This window comes from Grammomys surdaster, unplaced genomic scaffold (genome assembly GCF_004785775.1).
Source record: "Grammomys surdaster isolate TR1022 unplaced genomic scaffold, NIH_TR_1.0 199, whole genome shotgun sequence".
Lineage (NCBI taxonomy): Eukaryota > Metazoa > Chordata > Mammalia > Rodentia > Muridae > Grammomys > Grammomys surdaster.
In genome coordinates this window covers 2,242,634-2,262,740 of record NW_021604644.1, presented here as the reverse complement: position 1 = coordinate 2,262,740, position 20,107 = coordinate 2,242,634, and the positions used below count along the sequence as shown (strand labels likewise).

Below are 20,107 nucleotides of genomic sequence, written 5' to 3'. Positions count from 1 at the left end.
GCCTTCTAGGTCTTTCCCACAGTTTGTCTGAATGGCCGTCACAGAAACCCCTGAGATCTTTGCTCTCAATCTTGGCTGCCTAGTCCTCAAATAAGGCTCTGCCTGCCATCCTTCAAGGTCACAGGTCACAGCTCACAGGTCACCTGCTGTGAGTCAGCTCTCCTCTGTGTACTTACAGTCCTTACATGTGCCCCTTCAAAGAGAATACTCCACCAACCTCATCCCTTTCTCTTCATGTGACAGATGCTCCTATGTACCAAGCGCCATGTACCAAGGGAGCCTTGAAGCCAATGGCACGCGTTTGAATGTTCACAGCGTCCCTGTGCCTTTTATAAAGATGTTATTGGAAGCTGAGTGTGGTGATACACGCCTGCAATTCAAGCACTTGGAAAGCAGAGACAGAAGGTCTGTAAGTTTAAGACTATCCTGCTCCACATAGGAAGTTTCAGGTCATCCAGGGTTATATGGCTAGGCCCTGTCTCAAGCAGAACAAAACAAAAAGATGTTTAAAAACACCTAGTGACACTGAGAGAACGCCAAATCAATCAGTCTTTGGAGGTAATTCGGGTGCATCTTACAGCTGTGACTTTCTACAGCTCTTTGAAGTTTTTTTTAAACAAACAAACAAATAAATAAATAAAGTCAGCTTGGCTGACTGGTACACGCCTTTAATTCCAACACTCAGGAGGCAGAGGCAGGTGGATCTCTGAGTTTAAGGCCAGACTGATCTACAGAGTGAGTTCCAGGGCAGCTGGGGCTGTACCAAGAAACCCTGGCTCAAACAAACAAATAAACAATAAATAAATAAATAAATAAATAAATAAAATTATGTTATTTCATGCATACGAGTATTTTGCCTGCATGTATGTATGTGTACCATGTGTGTGTAATGCCCAGAAGAGGGCATCATATCCTTTGAAACTGGAGTTCAATGTTTTAGATGTTTGTCAGCTGTTTCGTGAGTGCTAGGAAGCAAACCAGGTCCTTCACAAAAGCAGTCGTGCTCTTAACTGCTGAGCCCTCTCCAGTCCTTGGAGCCTTTTGTATTAGGATTTTTTTTTTTGTTTGTTTTCAGTTGTTTTGTTGCTGTAGCCCAAGCTGACTTAAACTCTTGATATCCACCTGCCTCAACCCCCTGAAAGCTAGAAAAGTCTAATTGCCTCTGTCCCTGCACACACACACACACACACACACACACACACACACTCCCCTATTGCAGTTCCATGAAAAACCAGAGACAACATTACTATTTCCTTTTACAGATGATGAAGCCAAAGCATAGAGGAGCCCTGTGGCTAGTTCAAGACCATCACTAGAGGACAACAGGATAGGTGATCCATGGTACATCCAGAGCTCTATCTACTGAACTACACTGCTGCCTAAATGATTTGCCTCCAGATGCTAAAAAAAAAAAATGTGTCCTCATCGGCCAGGACAGCAGCTCATGTCTCTCCGGCCTCAGACCCGGCACTCAGTCCCAGCAATCTGCTCCTCAACTGGCACCTCCTGACACCTTCTCCATTAGCAGGTTGAGTTGTGATTTTATCCCAAAGTGTTGCTTCAACAATGTATTTCACACCACTCACACAGAGCACATCCGCTCAGCACCAACAGTGTGACGAGGGCCATGCTAGGTGCCCAGATGTCCCTGAGTGTCCATAGGCACAGACCTGGGTGATGGGATCCCTCAGGTGGAAAACCTGAGCCAGGGCTGCCCTTGTGGCCGAGGCTAGCACTCAGCTAGAGGAGAGGGGACCAGGGAACAGCAACAAGCCCCACAAAACAGAGCTATAGGGAGCTTATTGGAGATAACGGACGCCAAGCCAAGAGTAACCACTGAGCTTGCAGCATCCCCCCATCCACTAGAAACGCCTCCAACTGTAATGTCAGACTGGGGTCGCAGCCTCCCCATTAGCCTCAAGCATGGCCCCACTGAACGAGAACTAATTTATTTGCAAAAGCAGCGGTTTACATTTTCTTTTCCTTTTTCTTTTAAGATTTATTTACTTTATTTATATGAGTACACTGTAGCTGTCTTTAGACATACCAGAAGAGGGCATCAGATCCCATTACAGATGGTTGTGAGCCATCATGTGGTTGCTGAGAATTGAACTCAGGACCTCTGGAAGAGCAAACAGCCAATGCTCTTAGCCACTGAGCCATCTCTCCAGCCCAGCAGTTTCCATTTTCGTACGCATCATAATCATCTGATCACACTGGAAGTTAGAGGCTGACTCTGGGATGTAGGTCCCTATGTTCAACGCTTCTGTGAATGCTCCCTGTCGCCCCTTACAGTGACCTTGCATGTTGCATCCCCATTCCACAGACAGAACACAGAGGCTCGGGACCATGCAGTGTATACTACACAGGTTGCCTGACTCTGAATAACTTTCCACACTGAGCCAGCTGTCTCCCTGCAGCACACACACTAGGCAGCCATGATAAACATCTTAATTAGCCCCCAATCCTTCAGCTGACCCTCATTCATTCTACAAGTACTTACTGAGCATCTGCTGTGTGCTAGAAAGTATACTGCATTCTTGAGGGAGCTAAAAACAGACCAGTTCTTGCCCTATGGGAGAATGAACATAGAGCAACATTGATGGACTAACCCAAAAAATCTCAGATGGTACCTGCCACAAGCCCTGGACAGGGACACCGTAGATGGAAAAGGAATCATGATGTGGGAGTCAAAGTCAGAATAGAGGAAGCGTGTTCAAGCTAGTTCCCAGTGCAGGAAGGAAGGTGAGTGCTGAGGCATTGCCAACAGTGACTGGCAGCTTGTGCAAAGGCCCTGTGCAAGAATGAGCATGCTCACTCAGGAGTCACAAAGGACCACATGGCTGGGTGGGGAAGATGGAGAGGTGCTCTGCATTGGCTCTGGGAGTTGATAGGTTGACCCTGGAGGAGCGTCAAGGCTATGGGAGAAGTCCAGTTTTACCAGTCCTAGAACAACAGTGCATCCCTTCAGGGTGTAAAACAGGGAAAACATGTAAGTAGTGACCCTGATGCTGGCCTGTAGAAGACAGGAAGGAACAGCCTTTGTGCCATTGTACGTCTCATGCACATGGAACCATTCCTGGCCCACGTCTTCCATGCACCTTCTAGGGACCAGCTGTTTCTGGTCCACCTATGCATGCCCATCATTAACCAGGCCCTAGACCTAGTTGATGCTGAGGAAGGTTGTCCCAGTTATATACAGGAGGTACAACTGTTGCCCTGGAGATGATCTGAATCTTACAAGAGGCACAAACACTGGCACTGGAGTAAACACAACAGGAGGTGACAAGTTCCTCCAAAGAGCCAGGTTCTCTAGGTGCAAGGGAACCAAGCAAGGATGTGTGTGAGCCGGGTGTATAGACAGATACACTCAAGGTGAGCCTGGGGTTTGTGGCTAAGTGGGCAGGTGGGGAGAAGGAAGAGGATGGATCTGAATTAGAGAAAAAGCAAGCAGTGAGGGTGAAATCCACCATGGAAAACATCCTGTCATCTGAAAAGAAAAACTGATCTTGTTTGGGGGGGAGCAGCGGACAACTGCGTGATGACACATGTTAGTGTGGATACCTGTGGAAGGCTCAGCTTTCGGCTCCTTCTTAGTCGATGGCATGAAGTCTCTTCACTTTGCTCAGTCTCATCTGTGACGTGTGAGCCGAATAGGCCTCTCCTCAGGAGACTGAGAATCCAATGAACGGCGGTTACAACACCGCCCACACAGCACCAACAACAGGTAGGAAGGGCCAGGAAGCTGGGTCCTTCTTGTCCTGTTCCCTGAGCCCCATACTTGGAGCTGTATCTCCCCACTTCTTTGTCCTTGGTTGATGACAATGACATTAGAAGCTCTCTGAGGACCACCGAACATCCCTAAAATTCCAGAGTCCTTCAGGATCTAGAAGGGTCCCCTTGACCCCAATTTTCACTAGGGAGATAGAAACCTGTTTTCGTTGTGAGCTCTGGTCACCTGCCATAGTGAGGCGTGAGGTCCCGAAGCCATTCTGGGCCTTCGCATAGAAGCTCCAGTGGATGGATCGCTCCAGAAACAAGGCAAATTGCTTTAGATGACACACTGGCGATTATTATAAGTGTGGCTGTTGCTTTCAGAATCAGCTCCCTCGAAACCAAGTCAAGTGGATCTTGAGCAGAGTGTAAAAATATCATTTTCTCCGAGCCCCTCCTGACCCCACTGCACAGGAACAGCAGTAACGCACGACTCCCCAGAGCCTCCACTGGCTAGATTTCATCAGAATCCTGAGCAATGACATACTTGCTAAATGGCAGGAGAAGGGGTCTGCTTTAGCCAGCAACTGACACCCCTAGGCACCTATGAAGATGGATCACTCCATTTACTTCCTACCTTGGATCTACTAATTTTCCAGATGACACTGACACGTCATCCTTCAATAGTACAGCCATTCAACAAGACTAGGAAAGTAAAAATTGGCAAAAAGAAACCCCCAGTCTGTCTAAATGGCATCCCAATGGCCACACCTTTTACTTGGACAAGAATCTTCTGATTGAAATCATCTCATAGCCAATCAACTCTGCACATGATCCTATCTGATTTGCTAGCTAATGGGGTCTAGACCCATCCCAAGCATCAGGAAGAAGATGGCTTTCTAATCCCACACCCTCAGTTCCTGAGTCACTACCGATCACACAGCAGCTCGGCGCCTGGAAGAAGTCTTGCTATTCAGGAAGTTCCCAGGCCTGGCACAAGACCACCTGACTCACCCAGACTGATGACTTGGTTTCATTCCTACAGTGCATCCTGGGACCAGAGCCCGGCCCCACCTCCATTGGCTCAGTGCAGTGTCTGAAAATGGGCACAGGATATCAGAACCCAGCTCCTGAGTCTTCATTGAAATATTGCTCCAATAAACAAACCTGAGACCAGAGAACTTCTCTCAAACCCAGGTAGATGTCCCTCCTAGGTTAGGCTGTGCATTATAGGATGCTACATACATGTTCTTCAGAGAAAAGGGGAGGGGTGGCATCAGCTTAGCATATGGAACATCCAACATATGCCTTTTCCTTTCCATGACCTCTGTAGAGTGTGTGGCCAGGAAGCTTTCCCCAATGCTTGGCACACGAAGCTCCTCACCATCTTGTTACAATGGCACTCATGAGTCCTCCCAGAACCAGTGAGCTGGAATCAAGCTCGTAGACTCCTTTATTTGTTCCATGAATATTTTTGGAGCTCTTGTTCCGTAGACCTGGGCCCGAGATGGTGCTGGTGGCAATGTGGAGACTTTGGTGCTAAGATGGCAAAGAGCCTGTGTCCCAGGCAACAGCTAGCAGAAATCTTGCCAACAAGGCGAGTCACTGCTGGTACAGTAGGACCCAGTCCACTGGCCCTCTCTAGGACTCTTCCTACTGTATCCTCCAGCTGGCACATCTGTGCTTCCCTAGACAGCCAGGTACTGAGAGGAAGGCATTTCAGCAGCCTCCCAGCCTAGCCTGTTGTTATATAACCACAGAGCAGAAGACAACAGAGCAGCAGATGCAGACATCTGCTTCTTGGGCAGCTTTGCCTGTTCCAGCTCTCACCTTCCTAGAACCAAAACACGGTGAGGTGAGAAGTCAGGCTTCGCTCTCAGCTGAGCTGGGAATGGCCCAGCCGGGAAGGTGTTCCACGGGAGCCTTGCTGGGCTGCTGTGGGTGAATCATACCATGTGTGACTGTGGCTTAGGCCTGTTACACAGCAAGCTTCTCACTGAGGACTGTATTGCAGATCCTCTCCCAGATCCTGGAGGGAAGGTTCTCCTCAGCAAGTGGCTGTGGTATCAAGGCTCCGGGCAGGAATTGGCCTTGCTGTAGCAGCCAGTTAGGTGAGTTCCTTAACTCCTTTCCAGAACCCCATGTCAGGCCTAACATGGAACCCCATCTGAAGAGGACAGCTCTGACTCTAAAACTCCCCACTGATCCACCTAAGACTTCTATGCTCAAGGCTGCTAAAAGTGGCCCTTGACTCTGTAGCAACTCCCCCTCAATTGTCTTTCTCCGTCTCCTCTTTCCTAAGTGTGAGAACAGTGCTATGGTCTGTGTACTTCCCTATCTGCCTTTTTAAAAATTAGTATGTACTCATTGTACAGTGATAGGTTTCTAAAGATATCTCAGTTCAAGCGCATCATGTACGTTGACCAGGTGCCTTCTCTATTTTGCCATTGTTCTCAAGTACAACCCGAGATCTCCAACACTATAGATTTCCCCTGACGTCATCTTCCTGAAGGACTCCAAATGACAAATCCCCATGACAGCCGTATGCTCCTCTATACCTCCTAGATTTCTTTACATTCAGTCTGAAGGCAGTAACTATTTCTGGTCAAAGATAAAGGACTAGGACTCATACATGCTACTTGCAAGCAAAGGCAACTAAAACCCAATTCACATATGAGATTCCAGTCTACGTGGCGCCTTCCTGAGGGTTTTTCTTGACACAGCATGAAAACAGCCTGTATCCCTTATGTTGCTTCTTGGATAAGAGTCAACAAGAAGGGCCTCTGACATACACAAGACTTTGAGTTAAGTATACTACAGAGATTCCAGGACTCAGCTGGTTACCGCCATGCCCATCCTAACAGAAGTTATGACTTGGTGAGTACATATTGGTTCAGCACCTCTGTCTTCTAAGTTCCCTGCTGGGATCTCAGGTCTCTGTGTGTGGGACAATGCCTCCTCTGTGCCTGTTAAGAGGGCAGGCTAAATGTATGAAGAAGCTCTCTTTACAAAAAGACATCAGCCCATAAAACTCTAGCTCAACATTAGAATGTGCACTAAACAGAATTACCAATCCGTCTTATTTCCTTTATAAAGGAATTCTGGAACAAAGGTGTGTCTGTGGGTGCCTGTCCAGATTGAGGAATCAGTGGTGGATGGGTACGGTGAAGGCGTTACCCCATCTGGGGCATGGGAGCTCAGGAATTGGTGCTGGTGGGGACTGCAGAAGACCGTGCCAGCTTGGCAGCAAAGGTCATCTTGATTCCTAAAGTCACTTACACCTTGACGTGAGAAAATAAAGGCCCAGGGAAGTGGTCCAGCAAACCTTCCCAAAAGATACTGGGAAGGTCATCCAGTTATAGTTCAGCTAAGCAACCATTCCCCACCCCAGCCCCAAGAATCAGGCTTGCCCTGCCTGCAGGCAGCTCCAGCCTAGTGAGGGATGGCTGTATGGCTTTCACACGAGGGAGAACAAGAACCCGATGCAGTCCTTGGTGTCTGTATCCTCTGTGCCTAACACCCTTCTCAGCAGTGGTGTCAGAAAGCAGTGCTTTGTGTTTACATTGTGTTTGAAGCTTCCATATGTATCTTACGTCTTCCTCAGAGCAGCTCTATATGGTCAGCATAATGGTCCTCACGCTGTACAAAAATAACAGTGGCAACACAGGAACAACAAAATACTAGCATTCGCTACGTCCTGGCTGTGGGTTTGGCTGCAATCCTCTCACTGTTTCCTTACCCAACTGTTGCCAGGTCTCCAAGCAAATAACTAACATTCAGATTGCAGTCTCCTGATCCTGAGCCTAACCTCATTCAACAGGTATCAGGTGAGAGATGGAGGGGCAGGGGCAGAGGGAGGTCACCAACCTACCCCATCCTGCCTGATTTCTATCAGGGACAGAGCTGTCAGGAACATATGCTCCTCTGGGCTCCTTTCTAGGCTTCTCCTGCCAGCCAGGTCACAAGGCCACACTCCCCCGCCCCGCCTCTGCCTCCCCATCCCTTGAGACCCCAGTCTCTCTCTCTCTCTCTCTCTCTCTCTCTCTCTCTCTCTCTCTCTCTCTCTCTCAATCTCTCTCTCTCTCTCCCTCCCTCCCTCCCTCCCTCCCTCTCTCTCTCTCTCTCTCTCTCTCTCCTTCTCTCCCTCCCTCCTCTCTCTTCTCTCTGTCGGTCTCTGTCTCTCTGTCTCTTATTTCATGACAGGTTGGTACATGACACAGGCCTGGCACATCAGTGTCATGTGATTGGCTAGAGAATGAACTGGAACTCATGACCCAATTCATACCAATATGAGCCTAGCACCTCTGCTGGAGCATTCGGAAGGCAGAATTATTCAGGATTTCATGTGAGTGTGCAAAGCCACAGTTGTGTGAGGCCATCTGCCACCACTCAGGACAGCGTGGCTCACTGTGAACTAGTAAGGGATCAGAGCCAAGACCCAGAGAGGAAGGCATTTTTAAAGATGTCACTATGCTCCTGGATACAGTCATACCCGAACATAGCACACTCCAGGCTTTGCTTAGTGATATGAACCAGTAGTTTGGGTTTCTACAAGAGTCCTAATCCTGGCACTTCCTAAAGGTTGGTCAGTGAGATACAGCCACTCAATATGAGCCTAACTAAAATCAACTCAGTACAGCTTCTTTTGCCCACAGCAGGAGGAATAGAACCAGAGCCTAGCACATACTGGGTAAACATTTATTTTTAAGTTGAGACCTCACTAAGTTGTCCAGGCTGGTCTGGAATCCATTCTGTAGCCCAGGCATACCATGAACTTATGAATTCAACCTCTGGAGTAGCTGGGGTTGTAGCCTGCGTCATCAGATCTATCTATTCCTGTAAACAGCTGCATTGATGGAATTCACATATTATAATATTTACTCTTTAGGAAGCTCTAGTCTAGAATACATAGCACATCCTCAAGTTGTGTGTCCCTCTCCACTCTCACGTTCTATCCTGAGCCGAAGACGATGACGGTTCTCTTGCTCTGCCTCTATTTGTTGGTCACTTCTCTCAGGCTAGACCTGTGGGTCTCACCTTCTGCAGCGCGGCAGCTCCAGCAGGTGCTTGGCACCCACCTGCAGAGCTGAGCTTAGCCTCCAGAGGAACACAGACACAGCTCGCTCGCAACTGTTTGAATCCCTTGTAAAAAAAAAAAAAAACAACGCAGGGATCAGTGAGAAAGCTGAAGGGACACTTGTCATGAAGCCTGGTGACAGGAATGCAAACTCCAGGATGCACACAGCAGAAGGAGTGAAATGACTCTCTTGTGCTGTACTCCGATTTGTACACATGCACGGTCACACACAGAAAACAAAGTGCAGCACATAAAAGAGCAGGGAGCTGGCAAAGCTGCTCGAGGAAAAGGCACAATCCTCAATCATTTGCTTCTGTCTGCTGGGATTTCTAAGCCAGATCCCTGCGTCATCAGAGTGATCTTTCTGAAAGCTAGTTGCATGCTTGGGTTATGTGCCTTTGATTTCCTGAACTTTCCTTTCTACTACTATAGTTGTTTTGTTTTTTTTTTAACTAATAACAAGTCAGAAAACTGCAATCCAACAGCAGAGAAACAATGAAATATTTATATGTGCATGGGATAGAATAGTATACAGCTGCTAAAAGTCATATTAACAAGATAAATTTAAAAACAGAGGGAAATACATATGATGTAATGGTGACTGAACAAAAAGAGAATATTAAAATGCAAGAAATAATCCTAATTATTTGATGCAATTACTTTTGCAAAGGTAGATTATGGGCAATTATTTTCTCTATGCTTTTCTATATCTATCAATCTTTTAAAAATGAGCACTAATCAGATCAGACCCACCACCATTATTTTTAGGTATATTCCTTGATTATTATTTTCTTTTACTAGTGTGGCTATCAAAGAACTCATAAGTAGGATAATCCACCAAGTTCACTTTTTATATCTGGATTTTTTTCCCTAGAAAAGAGCCTCCGAATGCTACTCCTGGCTTCTTCTTAAGGTGGGAGCTGTGGAGCCCCTACATAGCTTCTGGTACTTCCTCTTGTCTAGACTCTCAGTGCCTTGCTTGTGTTTTTATTATGCAAGGCCTCCTGGAATCCATAAACAAGTGTTGGCTGAAGTGATGCAATGCTCCACCAAAGAAGCAGAAGTCCAACCATTCCGGGATCTGTGGTGATGCCCCATCATTACATCAAGGCTCAGCAAAAGCCTTGAGAATTCTAGGCTGAGCTTGGAATACCTGTTACTAGAGCTACTGGTACAAGTTCAAGGCCTGCCTGAGCTACAGAGTGAATTCAATACCATCTTGGGCAGTTTATGGAGACTACCTAAAAATAGAAATGTAGAAAGAGATCTGGGGATATAGCTGGCAAAGCCTTTGGCTTCTGGGTTTAATCCTCAGTGTTGCAAAAAGGAAAACAGAAAGTTCTACTGTCTGTCTCATCACAGAAGAGGCTCAACCAACATAAATACGTAGAAGAGGTAGGCTGGCCTGGGAGAGCAGATAAACTATGCCTTGCTGTATTTTTCATCCTTCTTTACAGGCGGTTATGGACCAAGGTCCATCCTGGCTTCCTTTCATCATTGGCCATTGAGGCTATGACTGACAGCAAATGTCAACAAAGTCAGACAAGATTAGCCCACCACACCAATCCTGCATTCAAGTCTTCTGACAGTAGTAACAGACAAGGAGGCAGCTCTCTCAGTCCACAAGCACAGCCATGCATTAGCAGGGGCCACTCACTCACTCAGAAGTGGCAAATGCCTTTCAGATTGCCCTGCACCTGCTCCAAGTTCTCAGACTGATTTTTCATTCAGTCCAGCTCAGAGAAAACTTTAAAGACAAGGTTAGTTGCGGGGAGGGGAGTAATTATAGCCCCTGGGCACTCTCCCAAATGTGATACCTCATACAAGAGATGACAGATTGACCGTCAGCCAGAATTCCCTTTTCTGGTGGTAACCTCCCTGACTCTCTTAGAGACAGTTAAGACCAAGCAGGAGAAAGAAGCATTCTTAATATTTTAGCAGTGACTGACTTATCCCACCTAAAGCCATGGCATCTTACTGGTGAATCCACACCAAATGGAAGTGCAGGAAGGAAGGCAGTTATTTATTGAGTGCTTACAGCATGCCAGACAGAGCACTGGCAGTGGAGCCTGCTGGCATCTCTCTGTAAGCCTCTGGACGCCATCCGACAGAGGATGGCTAACCACTCTGCTCTTGAGACACAGACACCTGCATTTAGAGACGTTAAAGATTAAGCGCCCAATTCAAGGTTGTGGGTGGGTGGGGTCAGGGGTCAGAGAGATAACCTATTTCTGCGTGTTCAACCCTAAAGCCTCAGATCAGGTACAGTTGACATTAGACTAAAATCACCTACCCTCTTCCCAGCGTTGTTTCTAAAACATTCTCACCAATAGAAGAGCCTCTGACTGCCTCATCCTCTTGACTTTGGACCCTCTCACTCAGAAAGTCACCAAGATGCGCTTGAGAAAAAAATGTAAAAGCGTTGCCCCACACCCTGCAACCAAGCACCTGTCCCTCTGTTACCACAAGCGGACTAATAAGAAACTTCTCAGGAAGTGTTCAGAAACATTTTGCAAAGCATAGTCATGATGCAAACAGGGTTACTCTGTCTACAAATGTTTTTTTCTTCAAAGAACTGGCCTATCCCTCTCCCTTCCAGAATATAGATGGAAGACACATGAAAGGGTTCCAAGGAGATTTGCCTCTCAAGAATACATAGCACTCTCAATGTGCTTGTGCCAGACCAGTACCCCTAAAGAACTTGAAATGCTCAGGGAGAAAAAAAATAGAGGGCGTCAGAAACGTCAATCGAAAGTGATTTCACACACGGTTAGCCCTGTACAGCCACCCTGTGTGCCTCTTCCCAAGGCAGAGGAGCCTCTCCGCCTGCAGCAACCTGCGCTCACCGCCACCAACTGCCACCGATTCCTTCACCTTTTATTTACAGAGCAGAACAGCAGGCTGCTTCATCGGTGAAGCGGGGGAGGCGGGGAATGAGATATAATCTACATTCTGCTCTTTTCTGGGGAGGTGGGGTATAGAAAAGGGGTCAGGCAGGGAGGAAGCCAAGCCCAGGTTACACCACCAGCGGGTTACTCCTTCCCTGAGGAGTCTGCCCCCAGGGCTCCAGCAAAGGCGCGCCGAGGGAGCCCGAGAAGCCAGGGTCGAGAGCTGCGCCTTGGCAGTGCTGGGAGATGCAAGAGGCGCCAACAGAGCTCTCAGTAAAGGAAATCACTGCCCCCTTCAGGCCGCATCTCTTCTCTCGAGGCTGCGGACCTGAGAGTAGGGGCTCCCTGGGTCCGGAAAAACTCACAAACCCGACCTTGTTCCTGATCGCTCTTCCAGGCCCTCTTTTCTTCCTAGCCTCAGAGTGAGCAGTCAAGGTCTAAGCTGAGGCTTCTTGGGAACCTAGACAAGAGGGCATGAGACCAGGATTTGGGATGGAAAGGTCTTGGTTCTCCAGCTCTGCTCAAAAAAGGAGGCCAGAGGGGAACCCTCTGCCACACTCCAAGTCTAGGCTCCCACGACTCGGACGCCTCAAGTGTATACCTGCTCAGCTGTGCTAGCAGCTACCGAACAAAAGTGGAAACACGACCGGACACCACCACACGTCCCGGGCTAGACCTGCGAGCCACTCCATGAGCAACTAACCCAAGGCGGGGAGAGGGGGAAGGGGAGTCTCCCAAAACTGCTCGAGCTGGACAGATCTAGGCAGCAGCGCTGCAGAGCCCTCCGGGCTCCAAGGCTGACCGTGGAGCGCAAGCCACGAGCTGCAGAAGCGCACTACACGACCGGTCCTGCCCGGAGCTTGGCCCCTTAGGGTCCTGGAGCCCTCTGGCTCTAAAAGGACGTCTTGGATTTTTTTAGGTTATGGGAACAGGCCTTATAGTCTGTCCAGCTGTAGCTGGCCCAGTTTGTAGTCAATGTGCTTGTTCCTCTCACTTGGCACCCCACAACCCTCGGAGCGGCACCTGGACAGGGGCAATCATCACAGGCCTCTGGAGGTCCAACCTCTCCTATCTCTACTCCTCTTTTGGTCAAAAGAGACCCCAGTCCACACCCACCCACACATACTCCCAGAGGTGGAAGGTTCTCACAGATCAGGGTCCCACCTGCACCAGCCAAGCCCAGTGAGACCCTAATGGACACAGTACGCGGTCAGCTAGCAAGGATCGGACAATCACGGCGGCTCTGTCCCTCCTCAACGCCCCCAGCCCCGACGGCATGGGCGACTGGACACTTACCTCGGTGTCATAGAGTCGCAGGTCCAGGAAGTAGGGGCGCAGGAGTGACTCGTTGCGGATCTGCTCGATGGCTAGCTCCACGGCGGGGAGCACGCCGCGCCCGATGCTGCCCTTGGCCACCTCCTTGGTGAGCGGCATGAGGCCCATGATGGAGAGCGGCGGGCTGCTGGGCGGCGGCCGGGGGGCGCCCCGCGCCCAGCCCCAGGCCCCGGGCGCCAACGACAGCAGCAACGACAGGAGCAGGGGCAGCAGCAGGCGCGCGGGCGGCGGCGGCGGCGGCGACCGGGACTGCCCGGAGCTCGGCGGGGAAGCCATGCCGCGCCGCGGGCTGCGGGCGCCAGCTCACTCGGCCCGCATGGCCTGGCCCGGCCCGCCGCCCGGCGCCGAGCTCTGCCCGCGGCTCCCGCGCAATGGCGCCGGCACGGGCCCCGGCTCGGCTCCGGCTTCTGCTCGCTCAGAACGGCCGCGGCGGCGGCGGCGCCCGTGACGGATCAATCACGCCGGGAAGGGGTGGGAGCCAGCGGAGTGCGGGAGGCGGGGAGCCAGCGAGCGAGCGAGCGAGCGAGCGCCGAGGGGGCCGAGTCTCCGCGCGCCTCTCTCCAGCGCGGCCGCCCCGCACCCGGCCGCCTCCTCCCGCCTCCGTGCGCGATCGCAGCTCTTTTCTGCTCGGAGCCGCGGGCCGGCGGACCCTGGAGCCCGGCCAGGGGAGGGAGGGCAGCAGGAGGCTCGGAAGGCGAAGGCAAGGCTGCTGAGCGGCGGCTCGGGCTGCCTCCGGGGACAGGGACGGGCCGTGCGCGCCGGGGGAGGGGGAGGCGCCGGCGCTGCGGCGGCCGCGGGGAGGGCCGTGCTCCCGGCACACGCACACTCGCGCCCCGGGCTCTGTGCCGCGCCGGCTGCTGCGGCCGGCTGACCCCGCCGGGGACCTGAGCTCCAGAGCACCACGGTCGGGGCAATCCGAGCTGCTACGCGCGGGGGACGCGGGCGCCTCGCCCTGCGCTTCCTGTAGCACCTGCAAGGTGGTTGGGTACTGCTTCTCCCAGGTCTGGGCGGACGAGTCGAGGGAACGAACGTTCCACAAAGGTGTCCTAGTGGCACGGGCAGCCTGTGCTCTCTTGTGCCAGCTACCGCGGCACCTGGGACCCTTGATCCAGCCTGGAGTCCTTTGCCAACCCCAGGCCAGGGCTGGGATCCGAGACATACAATACTACTGCCCCCTCCAGGCATTTGACCTCCCTGTGTCCCCAGTCCCAGAGGGCCCCGCCTTAAAATTCTCCCCTGGGTGGGAACTCTGTCTTCAGTCCCAAGAAGCACAGCACAACCCTGGACTTGGCTCGTTCTGTCTCCCATGTGGCATAAGCACACTGGATAACCCCAGGCAAAGTAGTCCTGGGCAAGATGAACCTGAGTGACCCCTCTGTGCCTCCCAGTGAATCATGGCACTTGTGAGCACTAGCCTACAAAATCCCAACGCCTGATTAATACAAGGATACATTACATTACAAAACAGCCCATCCGAGCATTGTAGACCATGAGCACGACCTTGTAAGAAGGGAAGGGATTTAACCTTCACTGAGTGCTTGCTACCTGATATATCTGATATATCCTCAAAACAGCCGTATAAATTATACATTGGGTCTATCATCCATGCTTTACAGGAGAATACACTGGTCAGTAGGTCGATAATATATACAGCTAATACAGGGGAAGCAGAATGCATAGCCACAGAGGACTCTTCTCCACCCCTAATGTTGGAAAGCTCCTCCAAAAGGAGGGCACGGAGCACTCAGTAGCTCTAGATACCGTTCCTCTACACGGTTTGTAATGGGTCATCTAAATGGAGTCTGCATATCTGGAGCTAGGCAGGCAACCCTGAGGAAACGTGGACTGCCAGGAAAATACCCCAGGCTGAGCTGAGGACGGCAGTACCTTGGACAGCTCCAGAGACCCTGGGGCCAAATCAGCCAAGGCGAGGTGTACTGCCACTTTCTAGGCAGCTGTAATTCCTCCCTCTTGGCTGGAGGTTTGTACAAGAGCACAGCTCATCTAAGCACCCCATCTTCCAGCCAAAAAAACAGTCTAGAGGTAATAGTCATCCCGGACATTCTAGCAGATGTCTTACTGACAGGAGGAGACCCATCTTTCTGCCCAACAGCCTGGCTCCAGGCCAGACTGTGACCTCCTGTCCCATTTCGATTGTCTGGGCATCCTTCTGGCTCTCGTCCTGCCCTGGTCTTGAGTTCCACTGTGGGTGACTGGGTCCTTGGTGTTCTCCCTGCCTCAATCACTAGCCTGGAATCCCTGTTCTTGTGGAGGTGGAGATGAGCTGCTTCCAGCTACTAGCCATTCCTTCTTTTTACCATATTCCATTTAGGAGACCCTCCTCCATGTTTGCCAGGAAGGTAAGGAACTGAAGAAGGCAACTCCAGCCATTGTCCCTGATGAGTTGCTGTTCTGGTTGAGAAAAGAGACAGTATCTAGGAAGAAGAGGACATTTCAGGGTTTGGAGTTGAGGGAAAACCCAATAGAGGATAATACATCAGGAAAGAGAATTGAGACAGGTGAGGTCAGGCTGAGATCCAAAACAGGGAGTTCAGGGACGTGGTCATTACAATGACTCCTTAGCAGAGGCTTAAGGGAGCTAAGACAGAATGACAGTGTCCCATGAGAGGAAAGGGTCCAGGACAAGGGGGAGGAGAATGGCATGCTTGAGGACAGTCATGGGCCAGGGTGGCTGGCACCGAGTGAACGAGAGAAAGAGCAAGTATGACCCAAGGTCAAAACAAGGGGCGATCATCCAGGGCCTCGGGGTTGTGAGGACATTGTCTGCACTGACAGAGTGGAGAGCCGCAGCACAGTGCCATGATCTGAGTCCTGGGACGGGCTACTCTGGCAGCTGAGTGAGGATCCATTAGGCAGAGGAAAGGACAGAGGCAGGCACACCAGCCATTACGCTCAGTGGCATGGAGAGAGTCCGGATAGAAACAGGGGAATGGAAATGGCTGGAGTGGCCATTGTTCTTATTAACGGGAATAGAACGCACTAGCCAAGTTGCAGGACTGCAGAGACACTTGATGTAGTCCTCTCCTTATGAGAAACCTAATAGAGCCTCAGGATACCCCTCCAGATCCAGAGGGGAGTCAGTGTCAGCGGGGGCTGCAATGCTTAAAGTCTCATGGCCTTCTCATACCCCAGTTTTCTCACTCATCCTTTCATCCCCACCCTCTCTTACTAATAGAAATGTGTCTCCAAATCCCAGCTTGGGCATACCGAGAGAGCCCCTCACTGGCTTTGTGGGGACTTGTAAACTCTATGGTCCATAATCTATCAGGGAGCACAGCATCCTTCCCTCTGAGCAAGATTCTGACACAGGAAGGTAACCACCCCCAACCCAACTGTTTCCTCTTTGCCTCTATTAGGCTGGGCATCCTCTGACACCTTGGTTGGGGGAGTTAGGGATGCCCATCTTTGCCCTAACAGCTGTATTCTTCTACAACCTGGGTCTAAATTTCCCACACCCTCCCCTTCCATTGTCCATGCCTGCCTCTACCTTCCAAACAGCTGCAAGGCCTCCTTCACTCTTTCTAAACATTTAATTTTATTGATTGGTTGATTGATTGTACATGTGTGAGCATGTACGTATGTACCCAAGTGTGTACTATGGCACACATGTGGAGGTCAGAGGACAACTTACAGGAGTCAGTTCTCTCCCTCCACTTTACACATTCTGAGGATTTGAACTCGAGTCATCAGGCTTGGTGGCAAGCACAGAGCTGGGCACTGAGCCATCTCACCAGCCCACCTCTCGCTCTTTCTCTTTAAGAAGTACTGACAAGCCACCTTTACAAACAAACCTCTTCCATGGATTCATGTTTACACGGGGATATTTCTTTCTATCAAGCAGTTCGGCTGTTTTTATAAAGCACATTGTTTTACATTTCTTCTTCTTCTTCTTTTTTTTTTTTTTTAAATGGAGAGGTTGTGAATGATGGCTCTGAAAGAGATTCCCTGAATGACTCTAAGGAGCTTGTTCCTTTTTCCCCAAGGCATGTTTTTTAAACTGAAAAATTGGGTTTCAGGCATCAAATGTGGTCTAGTGACATCTTCGAGTAATAATAATAGCTGCCACTTACATTAACCACCCACCTGCTCTGTGCCAGACACCTTGGTATGCATCATCTGAGACTTCATGGCTGCCTGGGAAATGACTGTTGGCATCTTCATCTGCAGATGGAGGGACTTGGGCTTTCTCAACTCTGTGGTGTCCTGAGGGCAGAGATAGTAATAGGCACAAGCCACCTCTCCATCCCTGGTCCTGCACTTGCCTCTTCCACTCACCTTCCTCTGAGGATACACCACCGAAGGGCTGGGGAGATGGCACGGTTGGTAAAATGCTTGCTGAACAAGTGTGAGGACCAAAGTTTGAATCCCAGAACCTACATTAAGAGATAGGTATGAGGGCTAGGGAGATGACAGTAGTTAAGAGCACTGGTTGGTATTCTTGAGGACCAGGGTTGGATCCCCAGCACCTATATGGTGACTTGTCTGTATCTCTGGTTCCAGGGGACTCAATGTCCTGTTTTGGCTTCCAGGGACTCCTGCACACATGTGGTGCCCAGACACACATGTGGCCAAAACACCTATACATATGAAAATAAAATAAAAGCTAGACATGGTGGTACACATCTTAGTTCTAGCGGGATAATCCGAGGAGCTTGTTGACCAAACCAGTGAGCTCCAGGACTGGCAAGAGAGCTTGTCTCAGGAAATAAAGTAGAGAGCAATTGAGGAAGACACTTGACATCAACCCCCAGCCTCCAATCCCTGATGACATATGGACAGCAACATACATGTGGCCATGTTTGCACACACAATCTCTTGTGCACACACACAGCACATTGTTGAAAGTCAACGTTGGCAAGTAGGAAGAGAGGCTGGCCGGGGACTCTACTGAATGAAGGATGGGTCTGGGTCTCTTGATCTTCCCCAAGAAACCCCTATAATGACAGTGACCCCACCACAATGGTACCAATGCTTCAGGAGAATAGTATCCTTGTGACTGGAGCTGTCATCTGGCCCAACATTGGGGACTGCATTCCCAGCATATGCTAGGGGTGGGCATATGATAATTTCCAGAGGGCATAGATGGGTCAGAGCTCAAAACCTCTCTCAAAAGGAGCCAAGGACAGACAGAAGGTATGTTTTTACAACCTAGCATCAGGTGGGGCAACCTAGCATCAGGTGGGGAAGACGCAGGCCCAGCCACTTGCCTAACATTGGAGTCCCTCCTTATCTTTAGGGTCCACAGGAACTTTGAAATCAGACACTCCTGGGTTCCCATCTTTCCAACCTTAGTGCAACTCCAGGTCAACTACTCAACCTGGTGAGCTTCAGTTCCCTCTCTTTAAACCAGGGATGAGAACAGTCCCTCCTCCATGGGGTCATCGTGGGGATTAAACAGCAGTTAACAGCAATTGTTACTGCTGAGCCCCAGTTTGTTGGCTGCTGTTCCCATCGGATTCCCTTATCAAGTACGATGTTGCATCTACTGTACGGAACACAGCCCTAAACACTTAGCCATTAAGAAGTCAAGAATATCAATGCCACCAAGGGTGGCAAGACCTGTGCCTGCTGAGACTCCCGCTCTGCAACTTGATTGACAAGATCTTCATACATATGCTCCCCTCAGGCTCCACTGAAGTCGGCCGTCCTATAGCTCCCTACCTGATGGCATCTGAATCTGTCACTGACTTCTATGTTACCCTTAACTTCATGATGGTTCTTCAGGCACAGTAGCGACAGGCTTCTCCTCATGCTTTCTCCCTCAGGACAAATGACCCTTAGATCCTTTGCCTCCGTGGGCCATCAATCATCATCCCAGGCTTCCCTTTCATGGTAAAATCATATTTATTCATATTTTACTAGTGGCCACATCGCCCTAGGGCTCCTGGGAAGTTCATTGCCCTGTGAAAGCCTACCCTTGTTTTCTGTGAGGCTGACACTGCTGCTGCTTCCGAATAGCCAGGTCTTTCCTATCCCACTTGTCAGCAGTTTTATTTTGAAGGTCCAGAACAGGAGTGAAATGTTTCTCCAGTGACCCCTTCCTGCTATCCCAGCCTGCTGAAGGTGTCCTGCATGGCAGATCTCTTATTTTTCATACTCAATGTGTCTTTCCAGTTAGCCCCACTATTATTATATTATTAGGCAGCATGACTTTCTTTCTTTCTTTCTTTCTTTCTTTCTTTCTTTCTTTCTTTCTTTCTTTCTTTCTTTTTGTTTTTGTTTTTGTGTTTTTCAAGACAGAGTTTCTCTGTGTAGCCTTGGCTGTCCTGGAACTCACTCTGTAGACCAGGCTGGCCTCAAACTCAGAAATCCACCTGCCTCTGCCTCCCAAGTGCTGGGATTAAAGGCGTGCGCCACCACCGCCCGGCTTGACTTTCTTTCTTGTCCTAAAACATTGACCAGAATGTTAAGTAGGAGAGAGCAGGAGCCACAGCTCTGAGTCTGTCCACACTGGGCATTACACACCAGGATTAAATCTCACAACAGCTCCACTCCACATCCTATAACCTGCATTTCCCCACTCAGAATGTGATCATTCTTGATGTGCTTGACAGAAACTCTGGTGCACACTGTCTTGGGGTTTCCTCTGGCCTGCCACACTGCTAAGCCCATGAATCCAGACTCTCTGGGTCTTGATAAACACACACTGACTCTTAGAAGTCTCTGTGGTCAGCTGTTCTGGAATTCTGCAGAGAGTTGGTGCCTGAATACCCTATTGCTGAGAACACCTGGGGAAGGCTCTTAGAGAAACTAGAACCCAGCCACAGCTCCAGGGCCTGGCCCCTTGTGCCTTCCTCTTTCCAGGGATCCTAAAACTCTCTGCACCCATCTGCCTGGTAACTCCATGTGGGCTCAGTGGAAGCTGCCTTTGGAAAGTCTCTTCCATTTTCCTTTTGATCATACAAGCTCACTTCCCACTCACTGGCCAATCTCTACCGAAATCGCTGCAGTGTTTCTGTGAATGGCACAGTAAAGGGTATTCCATCCTTCCATCCACCACCTTGCTTGATCCTTGTGGCCCACCCAAGCTCCTCTAATGTCTGAGACCTTCTCTGAAAGCCTCTGCTTCTTC

The 20,107-nt window shown here is 50.0% G+C and overlaps 1 protein-coding gene across 1 annotated transcript in view; it reads right to left on the bottom strand.

Annotated features, from left to right (window-relative positions):
- Gabbr2 (gamma-aminobutyric acid type B receptor subunit 2) overlaps positions 1–13,576 on the bottom strand; it is a 327,200-nt gene extending 313,624 nt beyond the window's left edge. Inside the window, exon 1 of the mRNA XM_028770277.1 lies at positions 12,976–13,576. Within this exon, the coding sequence (XP_028626110.1) occupies positions 12,976–13,290 (315 nt within the window). The 5' untranslated portion in view covers positions 13,291–13,576. The remainder of the gene's footprint in view (positions 1–12,975) is intronic.
- Between the last annotated feature and the right edge of the window lie 6,531 nt (positions 13,577–20,107).